Source organism: Silurus meridionalis, chromosome 3 (genome assembly GCF_014805685.1).
Source record: "Silurus meridionalis isolate SWU-2019-XX chromosome 3, ASM1480568v1, whole genome shotgun sequence".
Lineage (NCBI taxonomy): Eukaryota > Metazoa > Chordata > Actinopteri > Siluriformes > Siluridae > Silurus > Silurus meridionalis.
Genome location: NC_060886.1, coordinates 13,388,122 through 13,410,811, shown reverse-complemented (window position 1 = coordinate 13,410,811; position 22,690 = coordinate 13,388,122). Strand labels below are relative to the sequence as shown.

At 39.3% G+C, this 22,690-nt stretch overlaps 1 protein-coding gene across 5 annotated transcripts in view; it reads right to left on the bottom strand.

Annotated features, from left to right (window-relative positions):
- Nucleotides 1-22,690, bottom strand: part of myo16 (myosin XVI) — a 137,611-nt gene that overhangs the window by 18,160 nt on the left and 96,761 nt on the right. For all 5 annotated transcript variants that reach the window (XM_046845155.1, XM_046845154.1, XM_046845158.1 and 2 more), the window contains exons 21-31: nt 20,523-20,595; nt 17,356-17,508; nt 11,001-11,201; nt 10,844-10,919; nt 9,853-10,028; nt 8,289-8,369; nt 6,671-6,876; nt 2,792-2,894; nt 2,619-2,715; nt 2,272-2,518; nt 394-764 (exon numbers count right to left, since the gene is read on the bottom strand). In XM_046845155.1, the coding sequence (XP_046701111.1) occupies nt 394-764; nt 2,272-2,518; nt 2,619-2,715; nt 2,792-2,894; nt 6,671-6,876; nt 8,289-8,369; nt 9,853-10,028; nt 10,844-10,919; nt 11,001-11,201; nt 17,356-17,508; nt 20,523-20,595 (1,784 nt within the window). The remainder of the gene's footprint in view (nt 1-393; nt 765-2,271; nt 2,519-2,618; nt 2,716-2,791; nt 2,895-6,670; nt 6,877-8,288; nt 8,370-9,852; nt 10,029-10,843; nt 10,920-11,000; nt 11,202-17,355; nt 17,509-20,522; nt 20,596-22,690) is intronic.

Genomic DNA, 22,690 nt, shown 5'->3' with positions numbered 1-22,690 from the left:
CTCGGAATAGTCAAACAAAATCCATTCACATGATGCTTAAGGTACTATAACTATAATGTTACGAAAATTTGTTTAGTCAAAAGTTGTCTTTTTGACCTAACAATAACAAGATTTTCAAAAATGTATGCTCGCCAAAACAGGTCAAACAAGCTCATTGAATCTCTATGGTAAATAATTTCATTACATGGATTAAAAGTATATTTTTTTGTGCATAAACAAGATATCAATTAAAAATTATGCACTCAATATTGCTTGATCAAAATTTTCATAGAGGTGTGGTCCCATATATATATATATATATATATCAATCACACTAAATATATGACTAGTCATATTAAACCCTAAGCTGGTACATGCTGTTTTTAACCAAAGGTGTTTGGATTCTGTACATACGGTCATTTGGGGATAGCTGGGTTTTCGGGGGGCTTCCTGAGGGTGAGACTTGGCTCTCAGCAGGACTGTCCTTAGGAGCAATGCTCAGGCCAGCACTCACTGCCTCATAGGATGCACTCAGACGTGTGTTCGGGTCCCTCTTTGGTTTGGGAGGAGGCTGTTTCCTTGGTGACGAAAGTCCTCCACTACCCCCCTCTTCACTGCTGTGAGTTACAGACTGAAAGGCCGGCTTGATTGATGGCCCAATGTTGGAATGTACCAAGTTGTCTATTACAAGAGGGATAGGCACAGAACTGGAACGGAAGTGTCTGATAGGACGGTTCCCTGCACGGCCTACAGAATCGCATGCCCTCCCGCTTTTCTCCGCTGGCCTGGTAGAAAGATACAGATGTGCATAATTAAATTGCCGTAAAATGTTTCTCTGTCTCTTCATCTGACAGCAGATTTACCCCCATTCCTTTTAACAACCTTCATTTTATACCAGTCAGTCATGTTTTAAAATTAATAGTTACTCAATTGTACATCAAAGGTATGATTTGTTGATTCTTTTTATTTCTAAATTGCTGTCCCTATTTAGTTATTTCAGAAGAGGTATACAGCATATGTCAGAGTAATACATGTCACTTACACTGATACTTATTATATTTCAGCGTAATGAATAATGATTAGCATGCTAAATGTGCACAAGCATAATTAATACTGGAATATACAATAGCCTGTCAAACTGGCAAATGTTTTTCAGTTAGTGAAAGCTTTGGAGCAAAAGCACAGCTCATATAAAACTTGAGTGAAACAGAATGGGGTGTTGACCTTGATAGCAGTAGATAAATGGCTAAATAGTTTATCTGCTGATTAAACTCTAAGAAGCTTCCCTTAGCATGATATGCACACTAATTTTTGTCCTTTAATCTGGGACCTACATCTGTTGGTCCCTGGGGAAAGGGGGTGCTGACAGCTGCATGTTTGGCGTGTTGTGGGGGTTGTAAGGACTTAATACCATAAATAGATTTCCTAAACTGGTGGCAGGAGCTTTAGTCACCTTGATGATACAGCGAGAAAGAGAAATAATGATACAGAGAGTATTGTATTGAGCTTATATGTTTAGACCCATCTTTAGTTCCTGTGTGTTAAAGCGTAAGAAAATACAATTACAACCCTGTAAAATTTGATTGAGATATTAGCTCATTCATGAGAAACTGGTTTGAATGTAATTAATGTGTGTGCCTGTTGACTCTGCTGACACCTTTCGATAATTCTCAAAGTGATTTGGTCAACAAACCTTGATGGTAAGTGTCCTTTAATTACCAAGCAGGTAATCAAAATGTGTGAGTGGTAACCTATGCCTATATTATACATTTATGCATACTTTCAATGACTGTGTATTGGTGGAGATCACATTATATATTAATAGTATTATTGGGCATTTGTTGTCTACATACAGCAAACAGGCATTACATCATGACATTATGACTGATGAAGTGAATAACACTGAATATCTCTTCATCATGACACCTGTTAGGAGGTGGGATATGTCAGGCAGAAAGTGAACATTTTGTCCTCAAAGTTGATGTGTTAAAATCATAAAAAATGGGCAAGCGTAAGGATGTGAGCGAGTTTGACAAGGGCCAAAATGTGAGTTCAGGACGACTGGAGAGCATCTCCAAAACTGCAGCTTTTGTGGAGTGTTCCCGGTCTGCAGTGTTCAGTATCTATCAAACGTGGCTTTTATAACAGGCAATGGGAACCACTATTTGGGGATGGTGTTCTCAAGGTCAGTGAACAGTGTTGGGTTGCGGCAAACTATACAATATATTTTAGAATTTATGAATTTACATGCATTCTATTATATTTGTTAGTTGTGCTTAAACAGTGGTTCACCTCCTGGGTGAGTCGTCCTCTGTTCCCACAGGTTCAGGTCTCTCTCCCAGTGGTGAAGTGATGACATGGCCTCTCAGACGATCATTTTCTCGTGCAATATCAGCTGCGTTCTGGATGACCAGGCTATCATAAATACGCAAGCCCAAATCTTCTGCCCCCTGCAGAAACATCTGCACATTGCACTGCTCTCTTTGCTGATAGTTGAGCTTTCCCCGAACACGGTGCCTCACCAGCCAACCACGTGCCACTGTCACATGCAAACACAATCACACAATCATTAATACATAAAATACAAGAAAGAAAAGAGGGGGTGTGGGGGTGGGGTGGAGGAGAGATAGTGTAATTACCTTTTTGGCAGGTAACGATCTTCTTGTGGAGCTGATGGCAGCGGTCATTCAGGTGGTCAGCCTGCCAGTACCTCAGGAACACTTTGCTGCTTCCCAACTGACAGCAAAAAAAGGCACGTTTGAAATCAATCATTGGTGTGGGACTCGAGAGTGCTGAAAGTAAATTTACTCACCTGCCAGCCCTGAAGCTTGCAGTGCTGCAGAACATGGCGGCATTGTTCCTCAGTGGATATCGTCCGTCTGTGCATCATTGTGGTGTCCACTAACTCTCTATATCTGGAGCACAAGAAGAAATGAAAGACATTTTTAACACTGCTTAAAATTTAATGTAGAATTTTCTTCATTAACCTCATTTAGTCCCATAGTATAATCCTGTAATTTGAACAATATTCAAGACCATTATTTAATAACTACTAGGAGTAACTGCTTTGAAACCAATATGAAAAATGCATGAAAGTGTAAATTCCATGTCTAGTCCTCATTCAAACAAAGTCTATTTATTTATCTTTTTAACAGCAAAATAACAGAAATAATAAAATAAATGATTTTTTTTTTTTTTTGCTGAAGTTAATAACAGCACTAGACACATATTCCTAATGAGTAAACTCAAGGTCAATAAAACAAAGAGAGAGCCCTCACAAGTATTAAAATCGGAACATATCTCGGCCCTTAATATAAAGTGGAAAAAAAAAAAAAAAGTGCTACATTTCCATCACAATTGGGTGGCCTTTCTCTCACCGTCTGCCTTTGCACCACCTCTCTCACACTGTCTGGCCTGCTGCAGCCTTATTGTAATGCTAACACTCTCACATTCCCTCTCACAAACACATGCACACGTTCGCATTTAAACGAAAACAAGCTGCGAACTTGGAATGATGTCACCCAGCAAGCCGCTCGCAGACAACAGGTCACGCTTGTCTCTATAGTGAAAGAACAAATGGCTCTATAGATTCGAAAAGGAGTAAGAAATATGCATGACTCAGTCCCTGTCTAGCTTTTCAACATGACAAAACAGCACTGATACTCAGATTTACACTTCATTGACTAGACATTTAATTCTGAATTCACACATAACACAACAATGATAATTAGTACGCTAGAGATTCTCGTATGTTTCAGCTCCACGGTGAAACTATTGTATTACTGAGACATGAAAGTGTATCTAATACACAATTACGCAACTGACCATTAAAGCATTTTGGATCTTCGGTGCGAAAAATAAATCCTACACCTATCAGATAACAATCTGCTTCGTTTCTATACAGTCACAACATCAGCCTTTATCGCAAGACAATCTGAACTACTCTAACTTCAGTAGCAAAACAAGACTGTCTGGGCTATTTAATCCAGGGTCAACATGGACTCAGACTAAAAACGGGTCGGCCTGCTAAAGTGTCTGACTTGCTCCGTCCGTCCACCCCTCCTCATTACTCTTCGTCTCTCAATGCCTGTCTCCCTACATTTTCCAGTCTGTCACTTTCTCTCTCTCTCTCTCTCTCTCTCTCTCTCTCTCTCTCTCTCTCTCTCTCTCAGCTAAAAGATTCATGATGTTTACAACAAAGTAGTGGAAACTTCCAGCGTCATGTGGCCAACATTGTCCTGATTCACTATCTTACTGGAATGTTATCGTAATCCCTTTAGCAGTCACACACAAAAGGTGAGATTGAGAGACAGATACAGCTACCAGGCACCCAGTGATCAAAACTTCTGAAAACAGACAGAAGAGATGACAGAAAGTAGAAAATAACAATAATAAAACAAAAAATTGAAGGTTATGGAAATCCGGATGGAAGTGAACACAACAGAAAAAAATATATACTAGTGCAGAAAAGCAATAATAAAGAGAAGGAAAAGACAAAATAAAGTAGAAATGATAGTACTAAAAGAGTGGCTGGAAGAGAAGAAGAAAATAAAACTAAAGTGACAATAAAAAGGGAATATTATAAACCCTGTAAGAGAAGTCTGCAGGCTGTGCAGTGAGATGTCACTGTGACACAGCGATAGGGCATTGTGTTCCTGGAAGATGATGAGAACGGTGTCACATTGTACCCAAGCTGACAGAAAGAATGAAGTGATCCTCTCTTGCCCTCACAAGTAGGAACACTGGGCTTTTACTGCAATTACACCTGTATGAACACTTCTAAAGCCTCACCTTTCCCTAGCTTCAGGCTACTCCATCACTTTTATTTTTATGCTTCTTTCCCTCAGATCAGGCTGACCTCTCACAGTTGGAGGCTCCCCAAGCACATCCATTTTCCAGGCCAATCCCGGACGGCCGGTAAACGAGCCGATCCAACCGAGCCCCTTCACGCCATTACTCATAGTGCCTCCCGACCCACCCCGCATCCACCCACACATCCACAAACCCACACACTGTGCCACAGCTAAACTCCTAAATCTATCAAACCAGGAAGAAAGTGAACTCTAAACGCAGCTGCCGTGCGGTGCCGCCTGACCTCGCCTGACCTGGATCACTGAAATCTAAGCTAAACGTTTAATAGTGTGTCCTCTCTGCTGAGTGCATGGAAACCCGTGTGCAGGTCAGCAGCTGAGAGGCTTAATGTACAGTTGCTCAATCTGTAGCCACTCACTTCCTCTCATCCTGTGCATTAGCCTTATGTACCCTCACAAAGCAAGGAGCAGGCGCCGGCTAGGAGAAAACATGCTGGGTGAAGTCTGCACGATGTAAAAAATAAATAAAAAAATCGAAAATAGAAATTGTGAGCTGCCAAGTTAAACCAGCTGGCACCAAAATATCTAGACTACTGGAGTCCACACTAACTGATAACAGTATTAGTTCATATTGTACAATTATTACCACCATGCAATGGACTTGAACTAATGGTATTCACATTTTAATGCTACCCTGTATTTAAAAAGAAACAATATGCACGTTTTGTTCTTTTAGTGATATAATTAATTAAAAAAATGTTAAGTTGCTTAGTATAAATTAGTCAATAAGCCTATTAAATATCATTCTTATGTTTCTTCTTCTTAGCAATAGTGGTAGTCGTAGTATTACTAGTTGTGAAGGTAGTAGTATAAATGGTAATGGTAGTCGTTCTAATAGCAGAAGCAATTTTATCAGTAGTAGAAGTAATAATAACGGTAATGGTATTGGTGCTAGAAATAGTTTACTAGTAATAATAATGGTATTGTCAGTCATGCAACAGTAGTAGTAAAGGTTGAAGTCTCCAGGTATCTTTTTACTTGTCACATGTACACTACAGGACAGCGAATTTCTTTCTTTGCACAGGGTCAGCCATAATGCAGTGCCCCTGGAGCACGGAGGGTTAAGGGCCTTGCTCAGGGCCCCAAATGTGACAGCTTAGTAATAGTGGGGCTTGAATCCCTGACCTTCCACCCAGTAACCAATAGCCTTAACAACTGAGCTACAATATACTGCACTAACAATTCATAAGAAATAGAAACAAAACCACATATATACATACATATTATATATATATATATATATATATATATATATATATATATATATATATATATATATATATATAAAAGCAGCATTTGAAAAACTCTAGATGATGTGCACTGCATTCTATGAATAAAGGAAAGCAAAGTAACCTGACCAACGATGGAGTGCATAGTTGCAAGCGTGCAACAGCAGCTTCGAATTATTTCCATGTAACTACTATAATTTTTAATCAGATGTACATGTAGCTTTGAAAACAAATTTAGCACTACAGTATTTACATTCGTTGTATATTTGCATTTTCCTCCGAAATGTTAGATAGTGGCTGAATTTTTTTCAACACTGCAATCACAAATGTTTACTGTAACAAGATTCTATTATTAGCTGTCCACTGCGTTTTATTAAATTTAAATTTCTTGTTGTTTATTTGTAAGACACATTGACTCCACCTAGCACGTTGAATTATTCCATCATTCTGAAATGTTTTGTGAGTAAGTAGTAGAATGTTAGAGTCACTATTCGAATTTCTTCCTGACTCAACACAGCTGCAATCTCTGATTCCGAGTCTCTAATTAGATGATTCCTCTACAGACCTCAGTAGGCAATTTGAGTGGTGTACCTGGTGAGGAAGCCAGTGAAAGGCATGCGCACTGGGTAGCCGTAGCGGATCATGCGCACCATCTCCAGAACTCCAACGTACTGCAGTTGACTGGACACCAGGGAGCTGTCAAAGGCGTCGGCCTGGCCTGAGCTGTTGGGCCTCACGCAATGCACGAAATGAGGAGTGCACGACTGGAGCTTACTGCTGATCTCCGATAGAGAGTTCTGCATGCACGGGAAGACAGAATGACAGCCGTGAGTTTGTGTTTCAAATAAAACATGCTAAGTTGGGTGCATCCAGTCCGTCTTACTGACTTTGTTTACTTCCATTCGGCTGCAGAATTAATCACAGTGTATCCTACGTAACTATTCGACAGCGCTCGCTGCAGAATGATGATGTCATGGGCTTCGGTGTTGAGTCAACATGGCTGCTTGTCATACATTTGACATTTCAATGAAGCAATACAGGCAGGGAAGCAACAATGTAGCAGGGCTTAGCACACAAACACACTGCCATTCATCCAGACAAACAAACAACCATCACCACATCGATACTGACAACTACAGTTACACATATCTTCTTATTCCTAGCCACAGTCATTAATGAAACAGCAAATAATTCATTTATTTTAAGATTCTGTTTGTTTTCTACAATCCATCCTTATATTTTCTGACATCCGAACAAGTGGTGTATTAACGAGCTACAGTTGGTTTTGTAACACACTATGAAAGAAGGAGCCGGAACTCTGTAGGCCTGGCACACGCTCACTTTTGCGTCATCGCTGATATGAAGTAGAAAAAAGTTTGTCTTGCATATGGGTTGCGTAAATGGAAATGAGATCATTTAGAATATATGTGTGTGTGTGTGTGTGTGTGTGTGTGTGTGTGTGTGTGTGTGTGTGTGTGTGTGTGTGTGTGTGTGTGTGTGTGTGTGTGTGTTTGGGGGTGGGGGGGATAATAAAGTGATGTAGTCTTTTCAAGTGGTTGTGTCCTCCCCATATGCTTGAAAAACACAAAAGGCTTTTGCATGGGAAAAGGGCAGACTGTGTGTGTTGACATCAGACTGCAGCAAGGGCCCACTCTGTAATGGTGCGAGTATGTATGACGCCACACAGACACACTATTATTGTTGTTTACTGCTCATTCATGTGGCTCACACTATCATCTAAAACCACAAACACGTATTCTAACCCACAAAAAGGCAAAAAAAATAAAAAGGCTCACTGCCCACAAATGGCTGAGCCCACGAGGTTAACAATGGACCAAAAAACCTTACTGCTACTGCCGGATATTACTTCTATAGCTTTAAACAGAGCACGCTAGTGTCCGAAACCACAGACTCATTCTCCCTCCCACACATACACCCACACAGTCCGAAAACTCTCACCACCCACAGTACAAACCTCACTGCTAAGCCCACGACGCCAATACTAGAAAAGAACACAGGCTGAATGTCAGAAAGGCCTCTCTGGTTGCGAGTAAATTGCATAATGATGTTCACATTGGAGATATATTTAGATAGGCAGCGACGTGTTTTCTAATTCATAAAATGAATTGTGTGAGCTATATTGTTCCTCGTGGGTGGATTTTGCACCGAATGCAGCTCAGACGAATGCTTCAAAAATGAGAAAACTCACCCTCAGTTGCACTGCCACAGTGACTGGGCCACAACGCTCCAGCCTCTGCATAAATGATGTGGCCCCTTTCTTCTTCATGAGCTGCAGGGAACAGATTGAGAGAGACATAAGAGAGAGAGAGAGAGAGAGAGAGAGAGAGAGAGAGAGAGAGAGACTGTCACATCCATACCTTAGGTGCAAGAATGGTAGTAATAAAATGTAATGTGGGCTGACACAAACAAGGGCAAAAACCATAACAATTTGCCAAAAGATTTCATTATTGAAGAATGATACCCTAAAGGATTGAATTTAATGTTGTGGAAGTTATCACTTAGACTATAACGGCAAGTAATTCTCCTACCAGCTTCCCTATTTTTCACTGCCTTCCTTTTTTTCCCCTTTCTTTTATTTATTTATTTATTTATTTATTTTTTACAAACATCATGCTACTGTGAAACATCATACCCCCCACCCTGAAGACCATCCAGCATTGAAAAACTGTTATTGACTATTACTAGGCTGAAACTGGAGACTCCTTCCATACATGCTTCCATAAAATTCGTAACAAATTGTGAACAGCAAAAAAAAGACTGCTGTCAGAAATGATACCTACTAATCGGCAATCGGCTTAGCTAATAAAATGGCCAATGTCGAGACTGAAGCGCTCTAGATCTTACAAAACCCTGTAACCTCAACATTCCTGCTCCTTCACAGTGTCTCACTTAAATGCCATTAACTGAACTAACCAAGACCACTCATTTCTACTGTCTATTATCCCTCTGGAGAAAAACACCATAATGGTACTTCACATTAGCGTTCCCATGGTGCCGTGTGAGCATAACTAGTGCTTATGTAAGTGCGAGACGGTGGGTTTGTTTTTCGCGCAGTGCAAGGTTAGAAGGTGAGCTATCGGTTTGTGCTCTGCACGGCTTACATAAGCCTGAGCCAGCTAGACAGCACAACCGTGCAGCTCATACTGAGCTTGCTCACTCATGGCCCAGTACCCATACATAACCTGCAAATATACACATGGGAAGCTGACAGAAATAAAGTGGGGACACGAATCATTAGAGGGAAAACAATAGAAATGCATTTGTTATGATGTCAGAATGAATTTGGGGAAGGGGAAAGAATCAGTAAAATGGACTAGGACACCGAGAGAACAAGTCTCTCTGTTAGTGCGAATTGAGTGTTATGAATTGGGCCTGCCACTGCAGTCGGGGAAGAGATCAATAAAAGCTATAGGAGTGTTTCTGGGGTAACAAGGTCTAATTTAGGCCATTTCCTATTGTATACTCAATAAGCTACAGATACCGGGATTCACCTCGGCGGTGGAAAGGCACCATCCGCTCATCGACGCAGCCATGAAGCCTGCTTATCAGCTTATAACGGCTTGTTTGTGAAGGGCTTTATTTGTGTGCCTGTGCATTTTGTGCAATCATGAAACCACAAAAAAAGAACATATTTCCAATGACAATCATTCCGGATGGACTCTGGGGTATTGTTTGACTGAAGTCGTAGATTTCTCTTTTCCATTTCTCCAAACATATAAAGCATGTTTAATAGTCTTATGCAAACAGAGTACCTTTTTGAGCTCCAGATATTTCTGTGCGTCTCCGGGAGTACTGGCTGCGCTCGGCATGTGCAGAACCAAAGCGCCTTTGGACCTGCGGAGCTGCAGCCTCTGGTTTGGAGGCACCAGGGAGCCTGTCCGAGTCAGCTTACACTGGAACATTTGATGGACGAGCACGTTCTCACTGGCTGCTCCGAGAAACGAGTGAAAGAAAGAGAGGGTTGTAAAAAAAGAAAAAAAAGAAAAAAGAAAACAAACACAAGGGTTATGTGACTTTGGAGCCTAATTCTGCCAGGCGCCACTGATAATTGACTCGAATCATTTCTGAGCACACACACATTGGACATGTTATACAAATCATTTTAAAATTACTCTTGAGCCCAATGAAAGTGTGCGATGAGAACGAAAAAATAAAAAAAGGCCTCATTAACTTGCAATATGGAAACATCTGGATTTCTAAAGCTTATTCTGGATGAATGTATGGTTTATATATCATCCATATTGGATATATGTATATATGACGTTCACGTGCTCTTGCGCAATAGCACCCTCCGACTTGAGCAATCAAAACGCCATTTTCCTCAATTTGCCATACAGCGTATATTATCCTCAGGCATCCTCAAGCGATTATGTAAATGTGTACATATCCATGCATTAAAGGGTAAAACAAACAGATCACTGATATTGAAATGTTATATTATTGTTTGCCCTGCTATTGCTGTTCTTTTGTTGAATAGTTGTTACACTACCACTCTGTAATTGTGCATGTATGGTGTAAACAACTAACAACATCTAACAAGCACTACACTGAGTTAAATTATATTAAGTTAGAACAAACAAAGAGGGAAAATGTATTCCTTCTGCAGTATCAGTAATTAAACAGAGCCCTGTGTGGGATGCAAAGTGCTTGCAGAAGAATAATCTGCAGTCAGAACACAAAACGGAATCATGTCTATATCAGTACATGTTTGTGGGGCTCTGGTTTACTCAGAGCAACTCTCACATTTGAGTACAAACAGGATGTTTTGGGGCAGAGCATCCCTATTCCTCTCCAGTGATCCTGTGAGGTCATAGTTCATCTGCAAAGTAAGAGACAGTCATAAGTGTAGCACTTGTCTCAAGAAACTTTCAATCCCTTTAAAGGTCTCTGAGTCGCTCACCTTTCCGGCGTAGTGTGTAACGGTAAAGGACGGACCCTGATCTTTCGGTGGGGGGTTGCCGTTTCCATCCTTGGTAGTAAGTAAAACGGCATCAGTAGCAGTGGAGTCCAGCTGGGCCTGGAGTCTTTTATACAGGTTGAGTTCGGATGGCCTCAGCGATTGACTCTCTTCATCCAGAATACAGAGCATGCCCTGAGGTTTCTGCACCACACCGAACACACACACATCATACAGATACACTCAGAGCTTTGTGTTTCATTCACTTACATGCTTATATCCAATCTAACTCAATCCATATTTCAGTTTGCTTCCACCAATTTCCTCTCTTTCCCAATTTCCTATCAGCACCTCCCTGCCATCCAGGAAATCCAGGCCTTGATAAACACACACCATATGGAAGCTTTCATATAAAACACAAAACAATTCTTTGTCTTGTGCAAACACCAAATCTTATGCAAGATACAGAACAGATTTCGGATGGCTACCAGCCACACTGCAATAAAGAGCACATTGTGAGATATGAGTGCATTTGGGGGGAGAGGAATTGGTGGAAAGCAAACATTTTATTTAACACTGAAGAGAACATATAAAACGTTCACACGTGTGTGTCCATGTGTTTATGTGCGTATGTGTCTGGGCTGTGGGAGGAGGAGTGAACGGTGAGTAACAAAACAGAGAGGGGGAGTGTTTGAGTGTTTGTGTGAAGAATGCTGTGTCACTCTTAAGCTCACCAAAGGGCTGGCTCAGATTTTATGACTCATAAAAGAGTCATCTCCTAAAAGGCTAATACCATCATCACCCCAAAGACTTACTTAAGTGCACTGAGAGGGTACATGGACATGCTGGACATGAGTTTGTTTGTGCGGTTCGAGTATGTGTGCCTGTTTAAGTCAGTGTGCTATTATAGTGCTGACAGTAAACACAGCCATACATTACTGAGTCATGATGAGACTGAAGAACCCGGTTTTTGTCCTCGTAAAATGACCTGTCCGGGAAAGCAAATCTCCTCAATGACAAGTGCATGAAAAACTCTTTTGCTTATTATGTCACTGTTATTTACAGCAACCTGGCAAAAATCTGCAAGACTAAATGCAACTCAGATTACAGCAGCCGGTGTATTTGTCTAAGCCCCTGCTGAATAGGTGGTAGCCTCACATTTTTTTTAACAAAAGAAAATAAGAAATGGAGTTACTGTTCTCTATGGCCAATTAAAAAAAAAAAAAAAAAAAAAAAGGTCAGTAACATGGAAAGGCTGACAAATGTCTTATACATGACCATATATTATCACACTTGCTACTACATCCCACTGCAGGAAAGCCAGTGGTTGACAGTAACAAAGTAAATGTTACTGTACATAAGTAGTTTTTTGGCATATCTGTACTTTACTGAAGTATTTTCATTTAGGGAGACTTTTACTTTAACGTTACTACATTTCAAAGTCAAATATCTTCCTTTTTACTCAACTATATTTTGCGATATTAGTCGTTTCTTTTTATTTATAAGTGGATAAAAATTTAACTGGTCGAGGCACAATGATGGAAGAAACACCTGACTCTAACTTACCACAGCACACTTTTACACAGCATTTGTGCGATTGTTTAAGTAGTTGAAAAGAAGGTTTGGCGCTCATGATAATTTTATTAAAAATCAGTGTTTTTGACTCATTCATATCATTTTATTAAAATATTGGTGTACTGAGAGTAAAATTAGAGCCTTTTCACATAAACTGAGTTGATTAAGCGATAGAATAGAATAGAATAAATCAGTTTGTGATTTTGTGAATAGTCTAGTATTTTTATGGTAGCTTTATTTTAAGAGAGAGAGGCAGAATATAAAAAACAAATCCAGAAAAACCCAATAAAGTAGGGTAATAAATACATTTGTATTTAATCCCATACCAAATTAGCAAGAATTCTGACTCCCACAGACTCAAATTTGTCCTGTCCTTTTAAAAAAGAACTCCTAATATCAACTCATTATGTGTATTGAAGACACCAGTCACAAAATCAACCACTTCCATTCAAACCTCTCCACCACCATGGAAAAGATCAAAGAGCTGTCAAAAAACGTCAGGGACAAGATTGTAGACCAGTCAGAACACTTGCTGGTTGGTAGTGGATCCAATACAAATTAATTTATATATAATATTAATAACATTATTTTCTTCATGTTCCGTCTCTCACTGTTAAAATAAACCCACCATAAAAAATTCGAGACTGTTCATTTCTTTGTAAGGGGTTACATTTACAAAATCAGCAGGGGATGAATTAATTATTTCCCCCTCTGTAGACTGTTAAAAATGGTTTCGCCGTGTGAAACGCACATCGGACGCTGCAGAACGTCTTTTGGAAGTGCGTGTGCTTCACAGATTAATTGAACTCAGAAAGCTATAACTAATAACCACCATCATGTGATACTTACATATCATAAGTACACTGAGCTCCGAAAGTAAATTCACATAATGTTCTAACACAAGCCAGACTTGTATGAAAACTGATCTGCTTAAGATCTTCTCTCAATACAGCTACATTCATCTAAAGTACATGATGTAACAGCTCAACTAATCATGGCCACGATTTCTCCTCTATCATTTAGGCACACTGAAAGACCTTAGAATTACAGGGTGCTACCTGACAATTCAATTCAATATTACTCACATATTCTGTGACATTTAAATAACAATTCCCCCCTAATCTTTAAAAACCATCATAATTGGCTCAATGGCGGGTCTGTAGGGTTTTTGCCATCTCCAATAATTCATAAATTTGTTTATTTTATTCATTTAAAAAAAAAAAGTTTTTCCCCTGAAAAGAGTTACAATGGCTCTGGATCCTGTCCTGATAAAAGCAGGGCATCATCTTTAAAAGTACTTTTTCGCATTACCGGTAACGCATTACTTTTTACAGAAACTAATACTGTAATGCGTTACTTTTAATAAAGTGACCGTTACCGTTAGGTGCGTTACCCGTTACTTTTATAAATGAATTCATTTGGGCTGAAGTGTAGACGACAGCCTAACCTGTTTACAGCAGTGTCGCATTGTAGGATTGGTGATTGAACCACTGTAAACACGAAGAAGACGCGCTGTGGGCGCGTCTCCGTTTATTCAGGTCTGTGCGGCAGTAATGGCGAGTCGAGGCGAGAGCAAGGCGAGTTTCCCAAAGTGGAAATATGCTCATTATTTCACTTTAGTTAAGTATAAAGACAAAAACTTTTAAGGCAAATGTAAGCTGTGTCTTTCTGGTTCGAAGCTCGTATCTACTGCGATAAACAGCACCTCCAATCTTTCGAAGCTCCTCCAGGACCTCCATGCCTGAGGAGCTAGAAACTAGAAGCTAACCCCGTGTTCTGTTCTACATTGTTGATACTTCAGCTGTGAAAGGAACATTTTTAAGAGCTCAACACAACAGCAGAAGCCACTTTAGTTTTTGATTGTGAATATATTATTCAGCTTGTTTTGTTATTTATTTCAGAAATCCTTGTGATATATTCAGTTTGTGCTGGTCTGACTTAAATGAAATAGTGTTTAAAAATTACTTTGTGTTTAAGTCAGTTTTGTGTTTGTAGACAATACCGCATAAAAGAGCATTAATGGGAACATTAAAGAAGGTTCTTTAAAAAAGTAACTAAAAAGTAACAGTAACGCATTACTTTTTGGTGTAAGTAATCAACAAAGTAACTAAGTTACTTTTTGAATGAAGTAACGAGTAACTGTAACTAGTTACTATTTTTTAGTAATGAGCACAACACTGTAAATCATCCACTGCTCATTATTGAAGATAACCCCCAGGGCTCTGCTCTTGGTTCTCTTATTTTCCTAATGTATATGCTTATTTACTGGATTGCCTTTAACCCTAAAAATGCACAAACATACATCAAGAAAGATTTAAACGCTGCATGAATTCCAATTTGTCAAACATAACACACATTCAACTCAACAAGTGCTAACTGGTTGAAATTTGTAAAAAAAAAAAAAAAAAAAACTTATGCAAATTTTGCCAGCATACCAATCATACAATAAATACTTTTTGTTTTATCTTTTCCCCCTCACTGACAGATCTCTTATCAACGCTGCATTCTCTGGTGTTCATATTACAACCCTCTGACACCTTCGCAATATGAAAGATACTACTTTACCCTCTTCTAAATGTCATAATTCACTTTGTTTTGGTGCCTCTGCTAAAATCCCATGCCAGATTAGCTCACATCCAAAAAAAGTTCCACTAATTGATAAACTCTTTGGTCAGTACTGAATTGTACAGGTTACCTCATACCTTCTCACTATAAGTTATGTCATATATATGCATTAAGTTATGGCCCCCAGGTTTAGACTATAACAACTTTACATGCCAGTGCAGGTGTAATTGTGGTCATTGTGTATATTGGTTTACTTTTATTGAACTTTTACGCAAGGCGATTAATTTGTATTTGTGCTTGGTTGTTATTTCTGTGCAGAAATTAACCATTCTGAAAAGTGTGGACCTGTGCAAAATAGTGTCCATGTTCAAAATATGGTGCAGTAAAAAATATTAATGAATAATTTAAAAAAAAGCTTTTGGGTCAAAGACATAATAAGCCTCTATAGGTGTGCAGATGCATTGTCTTGAATTCAAAGTCCTGTAGCTCACAATCACTAATCTCACAAGTCTTGTGGATTTTCATTTATTATTATTTCATCTGTAACAAATAAGAAGCTACAAATATGAATATAATAATATTATTATTGTTATATTACCAGCAAGGGGGGGGGGGGTTTGTTAAATAATAATGAAAATAAATAATTAAATAACTGTAATATTTTAATAAATATAATATTGAAAGATGATGCTACATAAAAATGCAACAGGCAATTTAAAAAGAATTTTTAAAAAGAAAAAAAATTTTAAATGGGCAAATTGTCAGTGTATGCATGTGTGTGTAAAGTGACAGAGAATACACATGCATAAGTAAAGTGTAAACTCAGTAGCAATCCATCCAAACACTTTTATAATGTTATTCAAATAAAACAATATTTCCACAATATACACAATAAACCGCAGTCCAAATGCACCTCACATGTGGTCAGATCATTTCTCCAGGACTTTGCTGTACTTTCACTTTGTCTCTTGCATTCCCTTCATAGTATATAAATATGAAGATAATAAATAAATAATAAATAAGAAGTCTAAACTGATTGTCCCCTTCACACTCTCGTATACTGTGTACTAGATTAAAGTATCCAATAAATCAGTGATGTTTTTTTTTATTGGTCCATTGTGATCATTGTTTTTGTACATTTACACTATGATCCAAATTTGTCCAATAACTCTACACGCTCTAATAGCTGAATTATTCTTCCATATTAAGAAAAAAAGCACCAGATAAAAAAAAAAGCCTTATTAATTCACGGCTGTTTTATTAATGCTTCTCAGCTTGTTGACATCATGCCAGATGGCATCATGGTTTTCATCACCTTTTAAATATCACATCAGAATTACTAATAATGAACTTTGTCAACGATAACATCATAGATTTATGCAGGTTTCCATTGTGTTTTGTTCTTTCACTTAGATATTATTAATACATTTGTTAATAATAAATTTGACTAAATTTCACAGAATTTTGGTCCGATTGTACACGGCATGATGTCCAACAAAGCGTGATTCCATGCAGATATCACTAAGAATAGGTCATTAGTATATGCTGACAAAAGGCTTTACTGGGGGAGCGCTAGAAAAACATTCTGATATTTTCTTCAAATATCTGATGTATTAATGATCACAAATAATGTAGCTAAGGGAATACATAGAATCATTTTTTATCAGAAAACTAATTTTGGTGGAGAGTCATTTAGAGATATGCCAAGATGTTCTAATAAAAAAAAAATATCAAAAGAAAAAGAAAAATTAATTAATCTGTGTGTAATTTCAATCTGTTAAAAGTTTATGTTTTGAGTATTATGACTTTTGGTGTTTTTTTTAATTGACAGCTGGCATTTTTCTCACAAAATACTTTTCCCAAAATTTGTTTTCTTGTGTCTAGTGTAAGAAGAAAAAAAAATTAAGAGCAATAATGTAGTCTGGAAAGAGTTAACAAATAGAAAGAAAAAGAAAAAACTATTTCTTATCTATTCTTATCCATGCTCTCTCCTTTCTAATCTCCATTAGTCCTTCTCTGTTAGGCATGCAAGTCACCTTGCTGTAGTGAAATAAACAGATTCGAATGTGATCTCTTTTTATAGCTTTTGCCGGTATCTCTCATGCCTCTGTTTCTCTTTCACCATATCCATCTTATTCTCCCACACACAGACAGAAAACAAAGTTTGGCCGATGTCACTCCATCCCCACACACCCTGTCTCTTCTTATTTCTCTGTACCTGGTAGAAGAAGTCTACAAGTGCAGGTTGACAGGCGGGGGAGCATACGGTCTCCATGGCGACCCCTTCTTGCAGACATTCCTGCTGTTCTTGCTGGAAGAGCAGCTCGATGGTGTACTGCTGAATCCGCTCATTTACCATGTTTATGCACAACTGGACAGGGGAAACACACATACGCACACAAACACACACGTTAACGCCGCACAAAGAAAATCCTATTAGTGCTACCGTGCATTCATTAGTGAATAAAAACGCATGCACCCTGCTCTGCGCTGCGTTGTCAAGTTTACACTTGTATATGACAAACAGTAAGACTGACCCCTGGGTCTCGCCATTGGATCAGACACTGAACTTTCCAGTATCCTGAAATGCGGACAGAGGTTAATTACTGCATCCTACAGGAGGACAGGCGAGTCTGCATGACATTCATTAATAAGTTTTGCATGTTTACTCGCTATAAATCACAATGCAAACACACACACACACACACACACACACACACACACACACACAGCAGTCGAATAATACATAGGCCTTTGTGACAGGATTTGCTGCCTATTAGTTCAATGTAATAAGAATTATTGGCTGATTAAAGTAAAGGGGGGGGAGACATGATGAGCATTAAATACATAGTATTCCCTAAATACCTGATGCCATCAATCCCTGTCAATCACACACTCACATACACCTTTATCCATGACGGAGTCCTTTCTTTCTGTGTCTGTCTCAATGCCTGTCTGTCTCCGTATCCCCTAAAAGGTCAGATCAGTGATTTCCTTGGAGGAAATGAACAACTGACCTGTTAATACCTCTCACACACATCATCACATAGACATCACCCAAGGGCACATGGGTAATATTTTGTCCAATGCCTCTGCTCATTTACGCCATCCAGACGAAGACACATCTTCACGCACACACACACGCACGGCTGAACGATACAGATTCTTTGAAGCGAAATATTTTAGTAACCTATAATACTGGTGGCATTTCAACCCCTGGATTCATGTCTGTGTGCTGCGTTTTGCATGTTCTGCTCTTGTTCAAGTCAAGTCCACTTCACTTTGTTACATGCCTCTCACACCTCCTAAAAAACACATCTCTGGGGGTACTGGCTGCTCTATACTGTTTGTATTTTGTGTAGCAGCTACTGTAGACCCCAAAGAGATGTGTTGTTTTTGGGAGGTGCGAGAGGCATGTAACAAAATCCATGTGTGATGGACTGATTGCAGATAAATGCATGAAGGAATAAAACTGATCATTTTTCACAAAATGTGGTCAAAATGTAGTAAAACATCACTTGGATTTAAAGTGTATTCTGGAAAAACAAAAAACTAAGAAAACAAAAGCAGAAACAGACATGAAAATGCAATTAAATAACACTTATAATTAGTAGTATACAAATACTACTGATTCCTACGCATTTGATAGCCATTCAAAAGAGCATAGCAACACCTTATAAATGTGTTCACACTCAAAATGTGTGCCCTTTTTCTCTGTGTGTGTGTGTGTGTTTCCCTTCAGAGCCATAGATTGTGTTTAGTGGTAGTTCAAAATAGCATCACATTCCTGAATGTGGCTTCCTGTAAAACATACATAATTGACTTTTATTTTTTATTAGAATGATGTCCGCCAGTGCTAGTAAGTCTATGAAACCTTTACTACTGTATAGTTCAGGCTCTAACACACACACACACACACACACACACACACACACACACACACACACACACACACACACACACACACACACACACACACGAGTACAGGGCTCTAGGCAGCAGAATTATAGAGACCCCTTTTACAGGTTCCCTAGAGACAGATCAGTATGTTGAGGCACAGCAGGCTTGGTGTAACTATCTCAGCAATCTACTAGACCTTTCAGCCTGCTCTTAGTTGGGGCTTCTGTCCCCAGTGGCACACACACACACACACACACACAAGTCCACGTGCACGGCAAACAATGCAATCATTCAGTGCAAAATCCTTGTTGTCGATTCAGAGCCGAAATCTGGTTGAGTGTGCGAGACTCCTTTGTGTCTGGTGCCGCAGGGTCAACCGAGTGCAGCACAGGGTCATGCCAGCACAGACCGAAAAATACACTCACACACATCCATCTGAACCCTGCATTACAAACAGTCGCACTCTATATTCAGATAACCGCACTGCTGCTTGTGGTACTGTTCAACCTTGAACTTTAAGCCCCAGGACAAACGCTCTACAATACAACGCTGCCACTAATCAAAGACTTACTGTGCATGTGCAGCTAGACATCTGGTCATGGTGTCAGCTAACACCATCAAACATAATAAACACTTTTATCCAAACGCACTAACAAATTAGGCAGCATATAATTTAGGAAATGACACCGGGACCTCAGGAACTTCGACTGAAATGACATAATAGAGCACATTAAAACAATTTGGTGAACAATTACTTGGAAAGGTCATACCACTCAAAAGATTAAGATTTCAATTCATAATTTCAAATTCTTTTTTTTTTTTTTTTTTTTTTTTTTTTTTATGAAAATACATTGCGCAATACAGTGAGCAAGAGATTTAACAGAAGTTTAAGATGGTATTTCCATATACTGTACTTCAAACATTTCATGTTTCCCAATCTACACACTGCTCCATTAAGAGGCCCACTAAACAAATAAAGGAAGTTTATTTATTGCATATGCAGTTCATCAGGGACACAGCCCCTGGTTTAAAAAAAAAGCCCTTTCAGTAGGAAGAAGCATTCTGCGGTTCAGGGATCTGCAAGACTGATTAATGTTTGCCCGGATGTTGTACCAGAAAGAGGGTCCCCAAGCACAATGCTTTCATTCGCGCTGGTCCGAGTCTGCCAGTCAGCCTTATATCAAACCCAGGCTGTGCCTACTGACTCCCAAAAGTAGACTTAGGACAGGAAGGAAGAGGCTGCATGCAGTCTGGGTTCTACAAATTAATAGGGAAGAGTGGGAGGAGCTGTGTCTGGACTAGTGCAGCCACAGTGGCATTATATAGTATGTCTTTCAAACTACAGACAGACTGGGGGACAGAAGGGACTGTATGTGGACAAAAATTTTTGTCAAACCTTAAATAACGCAGAATTTACCATCTACACACACACTACCATAATTCTCATTCATATACCGATCAAAACCTCACTGCACCCATCCTCACCTGCTCAAAGGTATTCTTTTGAAATTTCTCAAATCCAAAAATGTCCAGGATGCTGATCTCAAGGGAAGGATCTCTGAAAACACACACAGGAAAAAACATATACTGTATGACACAAATATATATCCAGGCTATGCTTTGTGTGTGTGTATCTGTAGAGAAAAATATACTGACCAGGCAATTTATTTTAACCTATAACATTATGACCGGTGAAGTGGATAACACTGATTATCTCTTCATCATGACACCTGTTAGTGGGTGCGAAATATCAGGCAGTACATGAACATTTTTTTCCTCAAAGATGAAGCAGAAAAAAATGGTAATGCGTAAGGATTTGAGGGAGTTTGACGAGAGCTAAATTATGATTTCTAGACGACTGGATCAGAGCATCTTCAAAACTGCAGCTCTTGTTGAAGCAATTGTTGAAGATGTTAATGCTGTTAATGCTCAGCAGGTCAGAACTGTTTTGGCAGCAAAAGGGGACCAACAGAATATTGTGCAGGTGGTCATAATGTTACAGAATTCCTGATTGGTGGTTATAAAGTTTATTCCTGGTCGGTGTATGTATGTGTATGCATAATATATATTATACATACAGTATCACAGTGAGTACACCCCTCACATTTCAGCAACTATTTCTAAAGGGACAATATTATAGAAATGAAACTTGGATATATTTACAGCAGTTAATGTGCAGCTTTTATACCAGTACAAATGTCTGTCCCCTGAAAATAGTCAACATACAGCCATGATTGCCTAAATAACTGGCAACAGAAGTGAGTGTACCCTAAGTGATAACAGTTGTACATCATTTAACCAGGCAAAGCCACACGTCCTATTCAACATGTTCATGTTTCTGCTTTACAGGACCAGACATATTTGTGTTTCTTGTATTAGAGCAGTTAAAATTTGGTGCTTTGAGTAAATTCTCCCATACTGACCACTGACATGGCAATAAATCTCTGAGGATTAGAGAAAAATAATTGTTGCTTTGTCCATACAGTTGTGTTCAAAATTATTCAACCCCCACTGAAATTGATTGTTTTGGTCGGTTTGACATTGATTATGATCATTCAGTCATCCTGCTTACAATTAAATCAAAGAGGCACGTGTAGGTCAGACAAATATAACATAACATTTATAATGAAATAACCACAAATGTCTTTTCTGAGCTCACATCATTATCAGTTTTATTCATCCCCCAAGTGACATTCAATCTTAGTACTTAGTACAACATCCTTTTACAGTAATAACAGCTTTTAAACGTGAAGCATAGCTTGACACAAGTGTCTTGCAGCGATCTACGGGTATCTTCGCCCATTCATCATGGGCAAAAGCCTCCAGTTCAGTCACATTCTTAGGCTTGCACTGCAACTGCTTTCTTTAAGTCCCACCAGAGGTTCTCAATCGGATTTAAGTCTGGTGACTGCTATGGCCACTTCAAAATGTTCCAGCCTTTAATCTGCAACCATGCTCTAGTGGACTTGGAGGTATGCTTGGGATCATTGTCCTGTTGAAAGGTCCAACGTCTTCCAAGCCTCAGGTTTGTGACGGACTGCATCACATTGTCATCCAATATCTCCTGGTACTGAAGAGAATTCATGGTACCTTGCACACGCTGAAGCTTCCCAGTACCTGCAGAAGCAAAACAGCCCCAAAGCATGATTGACCCCCCGCCATGCTTCACAGTAGGCAAGGTGTTCTTTTCTTCATAGGCCTTGTTCTTCCTCCTCCAAACATAGCGTTGATCCATGGGCCCAAACAGTTCTAATTTTGTTTCATCAGTCCACAGAACACTATCCCAAAACTTCTGTGGTTTGTCCACATGACTTTTGGCATACTGCAGTCGACTCTTCTTATTCTTTGGGGACAGCAAGGGGGTGCGCCTGGGAGTTCTGGCATGGAGGCCTTCATTACGCAGGGTGCGCCGTATTGTCTGAGCAGAAACTTCAGTACCCACATCTGACAAATCTTTTCTCAGTTCCTCAGCAGTCACACGGGGACTTTTCTCCACTCTACGCTTCAGGTAGCGCACAGCAGTCGAAGTCAGCATCTTCTTTCTGCCACGACCAGGTAGCGTTTCAACAGTGCCCTTTGCCTTGAATTTGCGAATGATGCTTCCTATGGTGTCTCTTGGTATGTTTAACATCTTTGCAATCTTCTTATAGCCA